General features: G+C 41.3%; 1 protein-coding gene across 8 annotated transcripts in view; it reads left to right on the top strand.

The window, feature by feature from the left end:
• The first annotated feature begins 1,581 nt into the window (after nt 1-1,581).
• The window catches only part of si:ch211-278a6.1 (SRC kinase signaling inhibitor 1), a 112,338-nt gene continuing 98,651 nt past the window's right edge, over nt 1,582-15,268 (top strand). For 5 of the 8 annotated variants that reach the window (XM_037087973.1, XM_037087965.1, XM_037087972.1 and 2 more), the window contains exon 1: nt 6,508-6,959. In XM_037087973.1, coding sequence (XP_036943868.1) covers nt 6,938-6,959 — 22 coding nt within the window. In that variant the 5' untranslated portion in view covers nt 6,508-6,937. Of the gene's footprint in view, nt 1,776-6,507; nt 6,960-15,268 lie in introns of those variants that run through there. The other 3 variants (XM_037087966.1, XM_037087968.1, XM_037087969.1) reach the window with 1 other exon arrangement.

The following is a 15,268-nucleotide window of genomic DNA, read 5'->3' as shown; positions in this document are numbered from 1 at the left end:
GGTCACTTGCCTTTATTGGCCTGCAGAAGTCACAGACGGTGCCCAGCAGTGTGCCCGCGGCCGAGGCTTGGTATTTTAAAACCCTGTCCATCCACCCACACACGGAAACAGAGTTCACCAGTGACTGCACCTTTTCATAAAGACGAGTCATCTCTAGCCTCTTTGCATCGCCATGGAAACCACTGAATTTGTCCAATTGATTGGTAATGGACTAACGCTGAGGCTTCAGTTTCATAAAACACACTGAATCTGTGGTCAGGTGGTCGACGAGAGACGCTCGCTGCCTGTGAAAAAAGAAGATAGAGCGTTTAATATGAATAAAAGCTTTGCCAATAAAAGTAGTCACCATTGTATTATATTAGTTTGAACATTGTTATATTATTTCACCACATGTGTTTGAGACAAATATTGTACTACCTTTCTCCATTGCTCTCTGATGCATTGAACAGCATAAACTATATCACTCTGTTTATGCCTGGGTGTATTTTCCTCAGGATGGACACGTTTCTGCCTCAGTGTGCCGGTAGGTTTGAAGTCAACTGGGATATGATGTTTACTGAAGATGAGTTTCTCAGATATTGCCGCATAATAAGGAACGATGCCTTCTCCTCCTCTCTGTCTGCTCTGGATCTTTTAGAGGTTCAGACAAAGGTCCAGTTTGGGTAGCCGCAGGTTTTAAGCGCTCCCCTGATGTGCTTCTGTTCCTTCTCCTTACCCTCTGAATTAGTGGGCACGGTCTCAGCTCGATGGTTTAGGGCTCTGATGACCCCCAGCGTGTGCTCCAGCGGGTGGTGAGACTCGAACAGAAAGTATTGATCTCTGTGTGCAGGTTTTTCTGTGCACCTCCATGTTGAGGCTTCTGTGGAAAGGCAGACTGTCTCCTCTAACATCTTCCTGCGCAAGCTTGATGTTATTGTCCACAGCATTTATGTGTTCTGTGAAGGCTTCCCCTTCCCTCGTTCTGATTTTGATCCAGGTTTCATTCACATACCTGAACCAGTGGCTGGGAGCTGTTCCTTTGAAGGCAATCAAGGCTCTGCTCTCAGCTTCTTCCATGTAGAGGTTGGCCACTACTGGGGAGTCCATAGATTCATGGGATGGCTTCCCCGGGGTACAGTCGGTTATATAATGGCCTGTCACTGGCTTAGTTCTTTTCCAGTTTTTGCCGATGTTCTATAACTTTAAAAAACATAATAATTATTATAGATTTTACAAGTAGTATACATTATTTTGAATGTCTATGGCCATAATTCTACCCTTTATCTCATAATTTAAACTTTTATTGCATAATTCTGACATTTGAATCTCTTTTGACTTTCTATTCCATAATTTGTCTTGTCTCTTTAATCTCATATTATTGACTTTTGACTCATAATATTTATGAGTTAAAATGTATATCTTATAACTTTTTATCTCATACTAATTACATTTTATCTAATTGTTCCAACTTTTGAACATTATGACTTCCTATCTCATATTTTTGATTCACCATGCTTAATGCTCTTTATTTATTTTTTTTTCTCCTTAAACTGGCACAAATGGGCTTCCATACGTTCCCCGTGCTCAGGTCGGATCAGTTATTCGGTCCAGAGAAGAAGAAACACCTGCCTGTCACTCACAGTAACTGACATCTAATACAGGCGGCGCTAAGCCATCTTATTGTTTATCTCACTTACCAACACTTTCTTTGAAGGGACAACTTTGTTCCCAACTAATTCCCTCGGTTATTCATCATGTCTTTCTCAAGCCAAATGACAGCGCACTCACGGGATAAGGTAAGCATCTTATTTATTTGAACTAAAATGGCGCTTCTGCTCGGCTACTTTAGCTAGCTTAGTTAGGAGGCTAACGACTGCTAGCCGCCACCACTTGGCGCCCGTTAGAAGCTAATTTCTGCCCTTATGCTGACATTAGCATATATTTACTTTTTTTTTTAAAATCACTTGTGAAACAGTTCCTTGTAGTTGTTGCTGCAGTGTTTTCTCTACACTTAAAGGCACACAGTAAAAAAGTACAACTCCATTACATGTAAAAGCACAGCATTCAAAATCGTAATTTAGCTAAAGACTAAACAATTATAAGTAGCTAGCATTAAGTTAGAGGAACGCCCCCCTTGTATATTATTATTGTTTTCATCTAAGCATTTCGTGTAAGAGGGATTTTGTAGGTAGACCTGATGCTAATTTCATCTATTTGAGGCAGTTTGATATCCAACACGGGATCAGGTTTGAGAAACTACTGATACATCATCATCATAATCATAATAATAGTTAACAATTGTAATATAAATATTTTCTTGTCATAGCACCTCTCACACACACAGCAAACTACTCAAAATGCGTCTGTGGTAGGTCCCAAGGAAATAGGCGTCTCCAGTACATTTTGTCATGATGACACACACACCCCCACAAGATAGAAACATCCCTGGCCAACACTGTCGCTGCTGGAAACAAGCGACAATAGCAATGTCACGCTAGTGCTGAAACAGGGAAACAGGGAGCATGTGGAATAGGACCCAGATGCAGACAGGGGAGGCAGTTCACCTCATATTGGAGAGAGGTTCCTAGCAGTGCAGTGTCCACAGAGGAGTCGGCACGTGGCCCACACATACTGTAGTATATTACACATAATAGCTGGTGTCAGGCTTTGTGTCTACTGTATCATTCTTTGTGAGTCGGCTGACTGAATATGGCTCATTGGCTCCAATAAACATTTTTCTCTTTTGTTTCCACTGGAGGAAGGGGCAAAAGTGCACGAGCAGCAGTAACACTGCTGGCTTTGTACAGCGTTTAAATGGTTGGATGATAAATGTTTGTCATATTATTGGAACAGTCTTGGTTCGCTGTGTATTGCAAGTTTAGAGTGATATCTATCATGGTAGACATCTGGGCCTACACATGACCTCTTACTTTATTCTCTGCCTACCCACAGGATCCTACTCGCCGTGCTACTAGCTCTGAATATATTTTGTCATCTTTTTTGAAGGTTACAATGACACATGTGAAACTGTGCACGTGTGTGCTCAAGGTATGTTTCTTCCCACTCTGAAAGGTGAAAAGATGATTGATATTTTATGGCAGTTACCTTTTCCCTGTCTCTCATACAATAAGAACACCTCTGCCTCCTGCCTGTCCAGGTTGTCTTGTCTTCCTGCATCCAAATCACACCGTAGTTGACATTCCTCCCCAGCCCCCCTCTAATAACCTCAGATGGCTAGTTTCCACCGAAGCGAGTACAGATCTATTGTGCAACAGAATGTGCTGAAGGGTTTCTGGGTCGATGAGCTCGCACAGCTGAGATGGCGAGAAGGAGGACAACTAGGACAAACTGGCTTCCTTTAACTCCTATCAAAAATTACTTTCGAGACCATGAATTTATAACTTGTAAAATGATATCTTCACGCTCTAAGATATTGAAGGCCTCAGGAAAAACATCCCATCAGCATCACATTATCTCCTGTATTGTGTTCTTAAACAATCTATCAGACAGTGGTTTGTTTAGTTGTTTACCAAATGATGCAGATCACAACAATTATCACAACATGACAATGCCCTGGGGCTGATAATCTATTAGACCCACTATAGCAGATTTATGTTGTTTTTTTTATTAGTTTTATACAGCTATACAACAAGAATTATAGCTACACAGCATTGGTTTTACAGGGAGTAATCAGATTTAAAATTGGCATATATATTTTGCCTGCCAAATGCACATGCTGGGCGTGTGGTATTTCATGTCAACATATTATATATCACATGAAATGGACCAATAAAAAAGCCACAGCAGGATCTACATAGGGAAGTCAGGGCTCAAGTAGAGCAGCCAGTTTTATGTTATTGAAGGCACTTTACAGATTTTTGAGAGTTTTTCCTTAATCATTACTGAAATGTCAACAGTAGTCCTATTTGAGGAATATTTAAATGACATCCATGTTGACAAAATACATGCATTTGCTAAACTGTTTCATTTTTTCACATTGCTGGGGCATCATATCGGCTAATTATTGTAACCTCTGTCAGCGACAAAATTAAAAGTGGTTGTAGTTTCTGCAAGATGGTGTCTCAACTAGAGATCTTTAAACAGTTTTTTATAATTGATAGTTTGCTGTCTTATCAAGCCGTTGTCAGAATAATCATTGATAATTTACATTGAACATGTGTTGGACGTCTCCCATTAGAAGAGGATGTTCGACACAAAATCAGAGTTTGCTACTTTAGGAGTTAAAAGCACCAAGTTACTAGATTGATAGACTAAATACACAAAATAATGACTTGATTTGATTTTAATAGTGGTGCTCCTGTCTGTTGCAATTCAAAGGTTGCCCAACAAATTCGATTTGATTCATATTTGATAAGCGAGTATTTACAATTTGTAAAAGGATACTTTTTGATGTATTTGTGCTCATCTTTGATTGTTGTTTACCACATTTTGAATCAGTAAATTCTCTCTAGTGAATTGTGTCACATTAATTTCAGCAGTCATTTAAACTTTCTTTCTTATCATATCAATAATTTTAGAGGATACATTAACCGACTATACCTGTTATTTCATCAAAATGCTCCTGGTAAAAGTTGACTCAGATCACCTGAAGATATCATTGGTTTTGATCTCTGAGAGGGTCCTTGTAAGCTTTAACAAGGCTGCCTCAAGCCAACGGCTCCTTCAACTGTGACTGAGTGCCATGTTCTTGCGAGTGTGCTGGAGTGCTTATGTAAGACAGACGAACAGTGAAATTTTTTTTAGATAAAAGGATATTAGGTTACTGCGCAGATATTTTGGTGCAAATATAATGTCAACACTTGTTAAGTTACTACTTAAAGTAGTTGCCTGCCTCTAGCATAGCCTACAGTCTTCAGATGTGTGGAAAATTTGCATGATTTAAAGATCAGTGTTTTGGTGTTTTGTGGAGTCTAAAGTGCTGAAATAATAACCTCTGTGATGTAATTAAGGTGCTGATCAGCACCCTGCAGATATGTCATTCTGTGCTTTAGGTGAATTAAAATCTCATTTGTTGCTTTAAAACTAATTTGATTTAAAAAATGTTCCAATCTAAGTATGAATCATGGGCTATGAATAGTAACAAACCCCTACTGGGCGACACCATTTTCACCAGCAGCACCAGCACCCAGAACAGCATGGCTTTAATTTAGGTCTCTCACAAAGTGCCTCAGCTCATGTCTGTGAATATACTTAGACATTTGTGACGTAAGGTCATGCTATTTGTGCAATTGCACCCAGACTGTATGTATTTTTGCCAATGAAGATGACATTTTAATGACCTAGGTTGCATTTTATGACACTTGTGAAGGATGTTTTCATTTGTGCAGCCATTAATAGACACTTACACCTGGAAAATAGTCTTTTAAACTAAATGTGTTGCAGGGTTTGTCAACATGTATTTTAGCTCAGGTGGAGAGGTGCCAGCTGACAAGCTGATGAATCCTCACTCTGAGTCTGTGAGCCAGCTGGACATGACGGACAGGCCAGTGTGCTGTGTAAGTCATATGCAGCCTGACCATACATTATTCATCGCTCTCATCATGGCCCTCCATCCTTTTTTATCCCTCCATCTACTGGCATTTTACTTTCTCTACCTCTCTCGTACTCTTGATTCATCAGCAACCATTAGCCACGAAAGCCTCTTTCTGTTTGACAGCAACGCTCTTAAGTCTCTCTCATCCACAACACCTGACAGTTTCCACTTTCTTCATGATGTGTCCTTGATTTCACTTCATCTGTACGCTGCCCTTAGCTACTTGTAGCTCATTTCTGTCCTCTATCAGATACAGTATTGCACATGATTGATTTCAGTATGGATTTTTCCCCATTGTGTTTCAAGGGCATTCTTGAAGAGCAGACAACGCTGCCCTGCTTCTGGACTGTGATTGTTGGTGACGGGAGATGATTGTTGCCAGGTTTTAAAAGAAGAATAATTTATGCTTGCAAACAAACATCAGTGCATCACCAGCAGTGCAGAGCCACAGGCCACAGTGATGCTGAGGTTGGCCTCCTGTGGTGTCCTTCTCGTCATTCTCACCTGCCACTGCGCCAATCTTAACAACCTCGCCTCGGGCCCAACACAGCTTCATCATTAGCTGCTGTTGTCACTAGGGGATATTTCAAGTGTTGACTCTTGTATCTCCCTTCCACTCTCTTTCCCTTCCTCGCATCACCAGCACCACCCTCCCCCATCCTCCCTCATTCCTGGTACAGTAGACGCTTCAAGCATTTCTCCACCCGCCCCCCTGCTAGCTCAGCTGCTGAGCCCCACACAGGACCATGTCCCTGGACTCCCCTTTATTACCATATCATGAGATGTGCCGTAGGCGTGTAGCAATGCAGCGTGCCGCCTGTGTCTTTAAGAGAGAGAGAGAGAGAGAGAGTATAATGTGTAATGAGGAGGAAATAAGGCATGGAGCGAGCAAGTGTGAGAGAGTGGGTGAGAGAGCGTGAATTTATCATGGGCAAAATTTGTGCTTCATTCTTAGCTGTGTGCTGAGCATCCCTGCACCGGCATGCACAGTCTCCCAAGGCTCATACCGCTGAAGAGTACGCCCCACTCTCTCTCTCTCACACACACATACACTCACGCTCTCCCACTCAACCTCTCCCTCACACACATACACACACACACGTGCTCGCAGTCACACACACGCGCAGTGCTGTCAGGAGCGCCGCTGCTGGACCACAGCCATCTCGCGAAGGAGGTTCCAGTGGAGGGAAGAGAAAGCCAGAGCGAGCGTGAGACAAAGGGAAGGAGGACGGTAGAAGGAGAGGAGCGAATAGGAGCGCGGGTACCGGCACAAGGAAGGAGAGACCCAGCGCTTTGTGAAGAACAGAAAGCGAGGGACAGGAGGAGGGAGGAGGAGAGAGGAAAAAAAGAGGAGGGGGAACAGGAAACGCGATCACTTTCAGCTGCAGCGGTCCGTGTCGCAGCATGGGCAATGCACCATCCCAAGGCATGTCAACCCTATCTCCATACATACTTGTGTAGCAGGTATCTTTTTGATTCTGCGTGTTGTGCTGTCCAACCAGCTGGCTGTCCTCCTGTCACACTCTGTGAAAGCAGGGGATGGGGGTTGGGCTGAGGGCTGGTTGTGAACGGCATCGCTGGGGGAGAGTGATGCCGTAAGGTAGCATCAGTTGGGTAGTAGGTTAGAGTGAGGTGCCTGGGGAGAGGCTTGCAGGGATGTTGGATACGAGGATGAGGTGCTGGAAACACTGGGTGGAGGCAACATTCGTGGGAGCAACAAGAAATGGGAGGGGGCTGTTGTAGAGCAGAAGTACCATCAGTGAAGCAGGTGGTGCTGGTGGGTGTGAGTGTGTGTGTGTGTGTGTGTGTGTGTGTGTGTGTGTGTGTGTGTGTGTGTGTGTGTGTAACAGAGAGCGAGGTGACTAGTGAGAGAGATTTTTGTCATGTGTGTAGATGAGCGCAAAGTGTGATTGTCCTTGCCTGTGTTAGTGTGTCTGCGCGTGTGTTTGTGCAAGTGCCGCTGTCAGCCACATGGATGACCTCTTGGAAGTGAAGCGCTCCAAAGGATGTGTGAGAAAGACAATAAGATAGACATGACCAAATATTGATTTTACAAATAAAACAATTGGTGGATGTGCTGATATCTTAATGAGGGGAGGAGGCAGCTTTGCCTGTAGTGAATGGGGGATGGTATTGTAAATGGATGATCGGGTGGGTCAACTCCTTCATGTGGCGCTCTCTCTATTCCCTTCGGGCCTCCATCTTTCTCTTTTTTCTGCCAGTCTTTCTTTTAATCTCTCTGTTTCACTCTCTTCCACTGTCTCTTTGGTGAAATACTAGTTGCATGCTTTGTAGCCGGAGAATGCTGCGCTTGAAAATGAACTGAAGCTTTCAGATTCCTGGGCAGCGACAGGCATATTTTTCTTTAGCTGTGGATGTGTGTGTACTACATTTCTGTATGCAGTACACTCTGTATTTGCATTCCCTTCCATGTGCGACACCTGTCTTTTTTGAGTACAGAGTGTAAATGCAGAGACACATTATGTGAAATGTGTGTGGGGCATGGGGATTAAAGTCAGAAAGAATTGGGGTAAATGTACTTGAGAAATTTTGAAATGCTGACAGGCAACAGAAGAAACGTATCCATTATCGGGATAAGAAGAAACAAGAGGAGAAAAGGATAAAGGGGTGAAAGGTGCACTTTTCGGAGAAAAAGGCAACACAGCTCAATGAATTCAAACCCCCCCCACCACCATACTCCTCATTTCCCCCCTCCAACTCCTCATTTCTCCCCTCTTCTTCATCCCGTGCTTGCCTCTCACCCAGGGACACTGGTAAACTGGTAGCTAGTAGGGAGAAGGGGAGCGACACAAGAGAATATGAAAGGCAGGGAAAGAATGAAAGGAAGTTTGAAAGAACAAAAGACAAAAAAAGGTTCAGCACGGAGATGGACAGGTAAGTTGAGAATTTGAGGACTTGTGTTAGGGGGGTGTAACAACAACATAATTGTCTTTAACAGTGTTGAGTGTCTAAATGAGGTCATTACTTGGGTGATTGCGAAGGCTCAACAGTGGAATAGTAAACAGCTCTTTAAATTTGTTTGCCTGTGAGCTTTTCTCAGATGTGCCTGGTGGAGAATATTGATGCCCTCAGTTTTTGGGCTGCTGTGTTTCGCTTTTTTTGCCAGATGACCTTTGAAAGGTTTCGTTTCTCATTTCTCCAAGTTGATATTTGAATCCTGTTGTCAGATGCTTTTATCGGTCTCTTTAAACCCAGAGGATATCTGTTTGAGGCTCAGGTGAAGGCGGACAGAAGCTGCGGTGCAATGAGACCTTTTACACCGGCCAGAAGTCTGTGTGTCCATTGGATTTTTTTCACTTATCACTGTAAAGCTTGTCCTTGGAGGTCTGTCTGTAGTCAGCGTCTATCTTTAAAGGATAGATATGGATTAAGCTGAATACCATGGGAATTTCTTTTTCTAGAAACAGAAATGAGTTGGCTGAATATTAAAGCAGGCGTTTATTTTTTCTGTAGAAGTACAACCGCTTTATGGACATGCACAGGATTGCAGTTGCTGTTGGTGGCAGGTCAAGACACTAATTCAACTCAGAGCATCCCAAAACTACTGCCAGATAGCATACTAATGTCTGAGCTTTACATTCAGGCCACCAGTGTGCGATGCCTGACTTTGCCAGGTCAGGCATCGCTGTGTCAGGTTGTCCGGTATAGAAGTGTAGCATTTACTTTTGGTAGTCATAGTTTAACCACTGCCTATCACAGCACATTTAAGCATCTCCATAAGCCCATTAGAGTTGTACCAGTTCATACTGCTGGGCTAAACCGTAAAGAATAGATTAAGCAGAGTCAAGCATTAAGCCCAGTATTAGCCTGCTGGAGAGCTAATGCTTATCGTAACGTTTCCATTGTGCGCAGACGGCAGATCCTGGTAGCTTTATGCCTCCATGTTATACCTAGTATGTTCAGCTGAGGTTTATGTCAACACACATGTCTGTCTGTCTGCTGATCCTCTCCAGTGAGGCAGAGCCAGAACTGTGTAGACACAGTGACTGAGATGCATGGTGAAGGGATGTTATACAGAATGAAAGGAGAGTAGAGGCAAAAACACAAACATGGCGGGGGTGTAGATGATATGTTGTAAAGAATATGATGTGTTTGTCTGGCCTACACTCTGTCCAGTACCATTTGTACTAAGACTGATGGCATGAGGTAATGCAGGGACATCTTGTCCACAGTAGCTTGCTGCGTTTTCTCTGATTTATTAGAATTTGATCACAGAAAATCAGGCTTTTTGTGCTGCAATTGGCACAGACATGTTGGCAACATGATGACACATTCAATACTACAGATTGACGCACTGTAGGAGTGGAAAGAGGATAATTATTTGTAGACTTTGTTTAGGGAGTTCAGTCTGATTTTCATCTGCTATTATTCATAATTAATATTTTCCTTGTAGTGCTGATATACAATAAGCTACACAAAGCTTGAACAGAGCTAAAAGAATTAGTTCTAAAATGCATAAATAAGTTAGCATTTTTGCATTTATAGTTCCCTCAGCTTGAAATCAGTCAGTTTTTGGAATGGGTTTTTGGTTAGACGTGTTATGATTTAGCCAAAAGGATGAAAATGTAAGACAACCAGGCAGGCAGGTTACAAAAAAACTAAAGGTGAGCTTTATTAATGAAGCAGAAATCCAGAAACATCAAAGTCAGGCAACGAAAAGGCAGGGAACAGAACCAGACTAAAGTAAATCCAAGACAAAACTACAACATAATACAAAATACAATGAACAAACCAGAAACAAAAGCAGAAACACAGAGGACACAAGAGGAGCAAACGCTGGACTGGGAAACAGACACAGGAAACGCAGACAAACTGACAAAGCGTGAAGGAAAAACAAAGACTAATTTACAAGGGCTAATTAACAGATGAAATGCAGGTGAGCACAGAAAACAGGAGGGAAAGGGACAAAAACAGGAAGTAAAACTCAAGCTACTCAAGGAAAAGCTTTCATCATAAAACTGGTAATCACAAAACAACAAGGCAGGATCATGACAAGATGCCCCAAATCTTGCTAGAGAGATGCTGAAGTTTTGTCCTAAAACAAAAAAATTGTCAGCAAATACTCCACTTGTGAATTTTCAAGCATGTGCATGTTTTTGTGGATACAGGAGACTACATTAGTTTGTTATGGTTGTTAAATGTCCCCACACCAAAAACGGAAACTCATCAACTCTCTAGTCCGTCTTTACAGGCGAGCTTTAATTGCAAATTATTCTTACCTTAACTTTCCACCTTATGGACTGATCAATTTATAGTAAAAAGTGTTATAGTAAAAGTGTGGTAGGAAGCTTAGTGGTGGTGACTTTGAAGTCATGTGGCAGCACTGTATTTTGTTTATAGCTGAACATTAGCCTTTTACTTCTGGTGATTTCATTTATGCTTAAAAAAATAATGAAAGTGGGGTTCATCTGGGAAGATTATCTGGCTCAACAAAAGCATTGTTAACTTGTGTTTGCTGCAGCGCTTATTTTCTTCATTAATCCAAAATAAAATTAATAAGGCTTTATGGCGAGGTAGCCAGAGCAATCCTAATACAAAAATACGTCATCCCTGCAGCACTGTAACAGAGTAAAAGATAAATGCTTTTCTGACTAGGTAATCGATTTTGCTTTAAAGCCAGCTGAGCTCTGCTGGTTTACCTTCTTTTCATTTCAGAGGACAATGCTTTAGGCAGTAGACAGGTGGATTGTACGGGGTCATGTCATCGTGTACCTGTCAGATATTTATCTAACATGCAAGGACACAACCCCAGCTGAATCACCTCATATCCTCGCTTTTGTTGAATTCTATTGAGGCATTTAGTTTATTACCAAATCCGCAGCTGATCAAAGCTTTTAAGCATCTGTTATTGACAGCAGCATGCAGCCGTGTGTGGCTCTCAGTTTGTTTGTGGAGTCATTGTTGTGTACTTATGCACCTGCTTATTCCCTTAGGTCTGTGCCACACAAAGCCCCATGAATGCTGCCTTGTGATTGGCTGTCGATGATGCAATGTAGTATGGCAGAGAGGAGCTGCATGCTTTGAGGGCATTTCTGAAGTAATTGACCCTGCTGGGAATAGCGCTGGAGTTGTACTAAAGCAATTTTGTTAAACAAAATATTAACATGATATTCAGACTCCACACATTCTGGGGCACAACCTCTCAATGCATAAAGGGATTTGTGCACATAATGATTGTGTGATGCCAGACCTCTCTGTCCAAGCCAGCAAGCTGCTCCTTATGTCAGGTTTGCTTCATGCAGTGTCCTTGTCGCAGCAACTTGTAAATGCACCAGGGCTTGAGCTCACATATGTGCTACCACATGCATGTGTGCAAATATGTGCCTTTGTGTTAGTGTACAGAGGCGTGATGATATACATGCAGCATTTGGGCATTTTAGGAGCAGATCGATCGAAGCGTGCTTCAATAAAACGTTATTGTTCTGTGATACAATGACACAGCTCTTCGAATCCCATTCAAGAGTCTTTACACTTTCTCAGTTTTATCTTAGGAAGCTTAGAAATCAGTGTCTTTGTAAATGATTTCTGCTTTTTACACCAGGGGTTTGTGGCCAATATGATGAGCCTTTCAGCTACAGTGTTAAGCACACTAGTTAGCTCTCAAGGTCATCAATGATTCAGGGGTTTAAATATTACATACATTTATCAAAGATAGTTGTTTTCATGCCGCAATTATGTGAAGGGCAATTTGATATCAGTGCACAATGATCGAGCTCTCCCGGACTTCTTGTTTTATGAAAGAGATAGATTCATGGATTGTGATAAAAACAGTAGAAGGTTATTTTTCAGCCTGTGATAGAATGAGGAGAAAGAGCTATTCCAGTTTAATTTAATTTTGACCTTTTCAGAGATAACTGAAGAGAAAAGAGAGATATTGAGGAGTTACTGTTGCCAAGAAGTCTTATGACCTTCTGTTCTCTGAAAGCACACCGGTCACTCTGTTATGTTATGTAATGTATTTTTTTTTTAATCTATCCAAAATAACATCAAGTCAAACTTGTGATGCTTGGATAAATTATTCTTTAAAATGCCATGCTTTAATCCCTTCAGACCCGCATTTGTTTGACTGGGAAAAAAAATTTTTTTTAGAACTGATTCTCACTCCTCTCCAACATAAAAACAAAGTTCCATTCCAATGGACACAGGGTCCAAATGGGTTAATTCAATAACAAAAACAACAACATATTAAGCATTGTTATTTATATATGATTTAGGTTTCCATATATACAGTGTGACACATACTGACTTGTCCTTATCCTCTCGCTATCTTAAGTATGAATAGTTCTGTGAAGTCCTTGAAGAGAGGTATTTTCAGATTTTACAGTGATGAAAAAGAAAACACTGGAATTACATTGATATATTGTATCTGCAGAATCACTGTTGAGTTATCAGGAGCTGTTTCTGTAGGGGAAAAACAGGATCGGTGCTGCCGGGAGCCACTAATAAGAAATCAAGCAGAAAATTGTTGCATTTCCCCTGAACCTTACTTGTTAGTAATGACAAAAAATTTAAATATTTTGTCGAATAGTTAAAATATCACAAATCCTTCCAATTACCCATCAAAATATTAAGTATTTACATGAAAGACACAAGGGAACATTTGACTGAACAGTAGAATGACATGATTTGTCTGTTAGAAAATAAATCTCTTTTATGACGTGACAACATTATGGTTAAGGTTTGGTGAGATTTAGGCACAAGAACAGCTTGCTTGGGGTTGGAAAAACATCATGGTTTGTGTTAAGATGACTAATTTGCTGAGTTTTGGGGAGTGTTGTTGTCATGGTTACAATTATAACCATGTAATTCGGTTCAGGCAACGATTGTGATCATTGTGATGTAAAAGAAAAACATTTCTTCCTTTGTTCTTGTTGTAATTCCTATGGCTACTAGAAGGTTTTTGCAATAGATTTTTGCCCGAAAATTAGTCTTTCCCACACATAGACTTTACTGAATGCTCTCCAAGTATTTTTGGCGATCCATTTCAGCATTCTTTTTACTTTAATTTTTGTATCCGTCTGAGAGAACAATGGCATGCGCGATTGATTTACTTGTTGACAGTCTGCCCTTGCTCTACACCTTCTGCTTATTGACAGGCCTCCTCCACACGTGGCTCCTCCTACTGTCATGAAAACTGAATCGGGGTGAAAAAATCCAATACACAGGGTGTGCTTTTAGGACCTTTTTAAAACATAGTGCTGGCAAATAAAGTCAACAGAGCAGACACATACTAGGAGAGAGAAATAGGGAGGTGAGGCAAGCCAGTGTGTATGCATTAAGGTGGAAAATTACAGCGACACTGCCAGCAAACTTATAAATCGACTCTGAAGGAAGATTCATTCGCAGGTCATCAAATACCAACGCTTTGCGTTGGTGACTTGGGTCTGATATAACTGAACCACCCCACCACCTGCCACAGGTACACGGCTATTCTTCATTTCAATCAGTTGCAGTCATATCGTGGTAAAGTTTTCGCATCTGCTCACGAATCTAATTTGATGGCACCACTTCTAGTGAACCTTCTATTAAGCATCATAGTTGGCTGCAGCTCGTTGGATAGATTTCCAAAAGGTCAGAAAATAACTGTAAAATAACTCCACTGCAGCTTGTGAAACATGATCCAGAGGCGATTGCACTGTGGCTCCAGGAGGCCAATATTTACTTCATTATCCTCCAGCTTGCACTGGCTCACAAAGCTCTAGTTGGCCCACAGTGATCTGTTGGAAAAGTCTCGTTGCTCTAATGTGCTCCTTAAAAGCTGCAGCCCACGAGTCATAAAAACAACTTGTCGTGTATTAAGGTGTTCAGCAGTGAGACATAACAAAGTGTACCATAAATCAAAAGTAGCTTTCTGCTGACTATATGAGAGGCCGAGTGGTTCAGAGCTTCTTTGTGCTGCAGCAGGAGAAAGAAGAGAAAAACATCCACCTTTTTATAAGTGTTGTTTTTTTTTTAGTGACACATTATTCATTTAATGAGAATAACACATTTTTGGCATTAGGAATGCAAGATTCAACTCTTACATTTGTTGGTTACTTGACAGTTAATAAGTTGGTAAAAAATACTTTCAGACAGTATTTCTAAGCAGCATTTTTTCTCTGCTTCAGTATCAGTTGGTACAGTGCAGATTAATTTGGGAAATCTAAGAGATAATAATATCCAAATCAAATTTGCAGAGCAAACGGCAGTTGTTTGGCATCAGAACTTTTTATTCACTGATAAATGGTCACTTTTTGTGTGTTTTGGATCTTTGAAAAACTAAATAACAAAACTTTACCAAAATGTAGATAACGACAACATTTTCATTTTGGTACGCTGTAGAGGTCTCATCTCTTCATCCACGACCCACCCAGCCTGTGGTTATGCCACACCGATGAATGACAGCATGCACTGTCAGTATTTTTAGGATGGTGACCTCTTCTTACTCATTTGTGTTCACAGAGCGTACTTCTGCTGAATTTTGACTTTAACTTTGAAGACCTGCCTGTCGTGACCCAAGTACTATGTATGTTGATTTTGTTTTCAGTATATTTTAATTCTGTGATGAAATAAGTTTGCATTGTTAACATAATTCCCTGGATCAACCTCCTGAATCACTCATGCTGTCCAGGCTCTCAACTCAAGATAACTAGATGACTGTTTGATTTCTAGCCATTCTGGCCACCATCTACAGTGTTAGTGATGGGTGATATTTTAATGAAGGTTCTCAGTCAT

This window comes from Acanthopagrus latus, chromosome 23 (genome assembly GCF_904848185.1).
Source record: "Acanthopagrus latus isolate v.2019 chromosome 23, fAcaLat1.1, whole genome shotgun sequence".
NCBI lineage: Eukaryota > Metazoa > Chordata > Actinopteri > Spariformes > Sparidae > Acanthopagrus > Acanthopagrus latus.
Note: the sequence above shows the minus strand (reverse complement) of the source record. Positions and strands in the feature narration are given on the sequence as shown.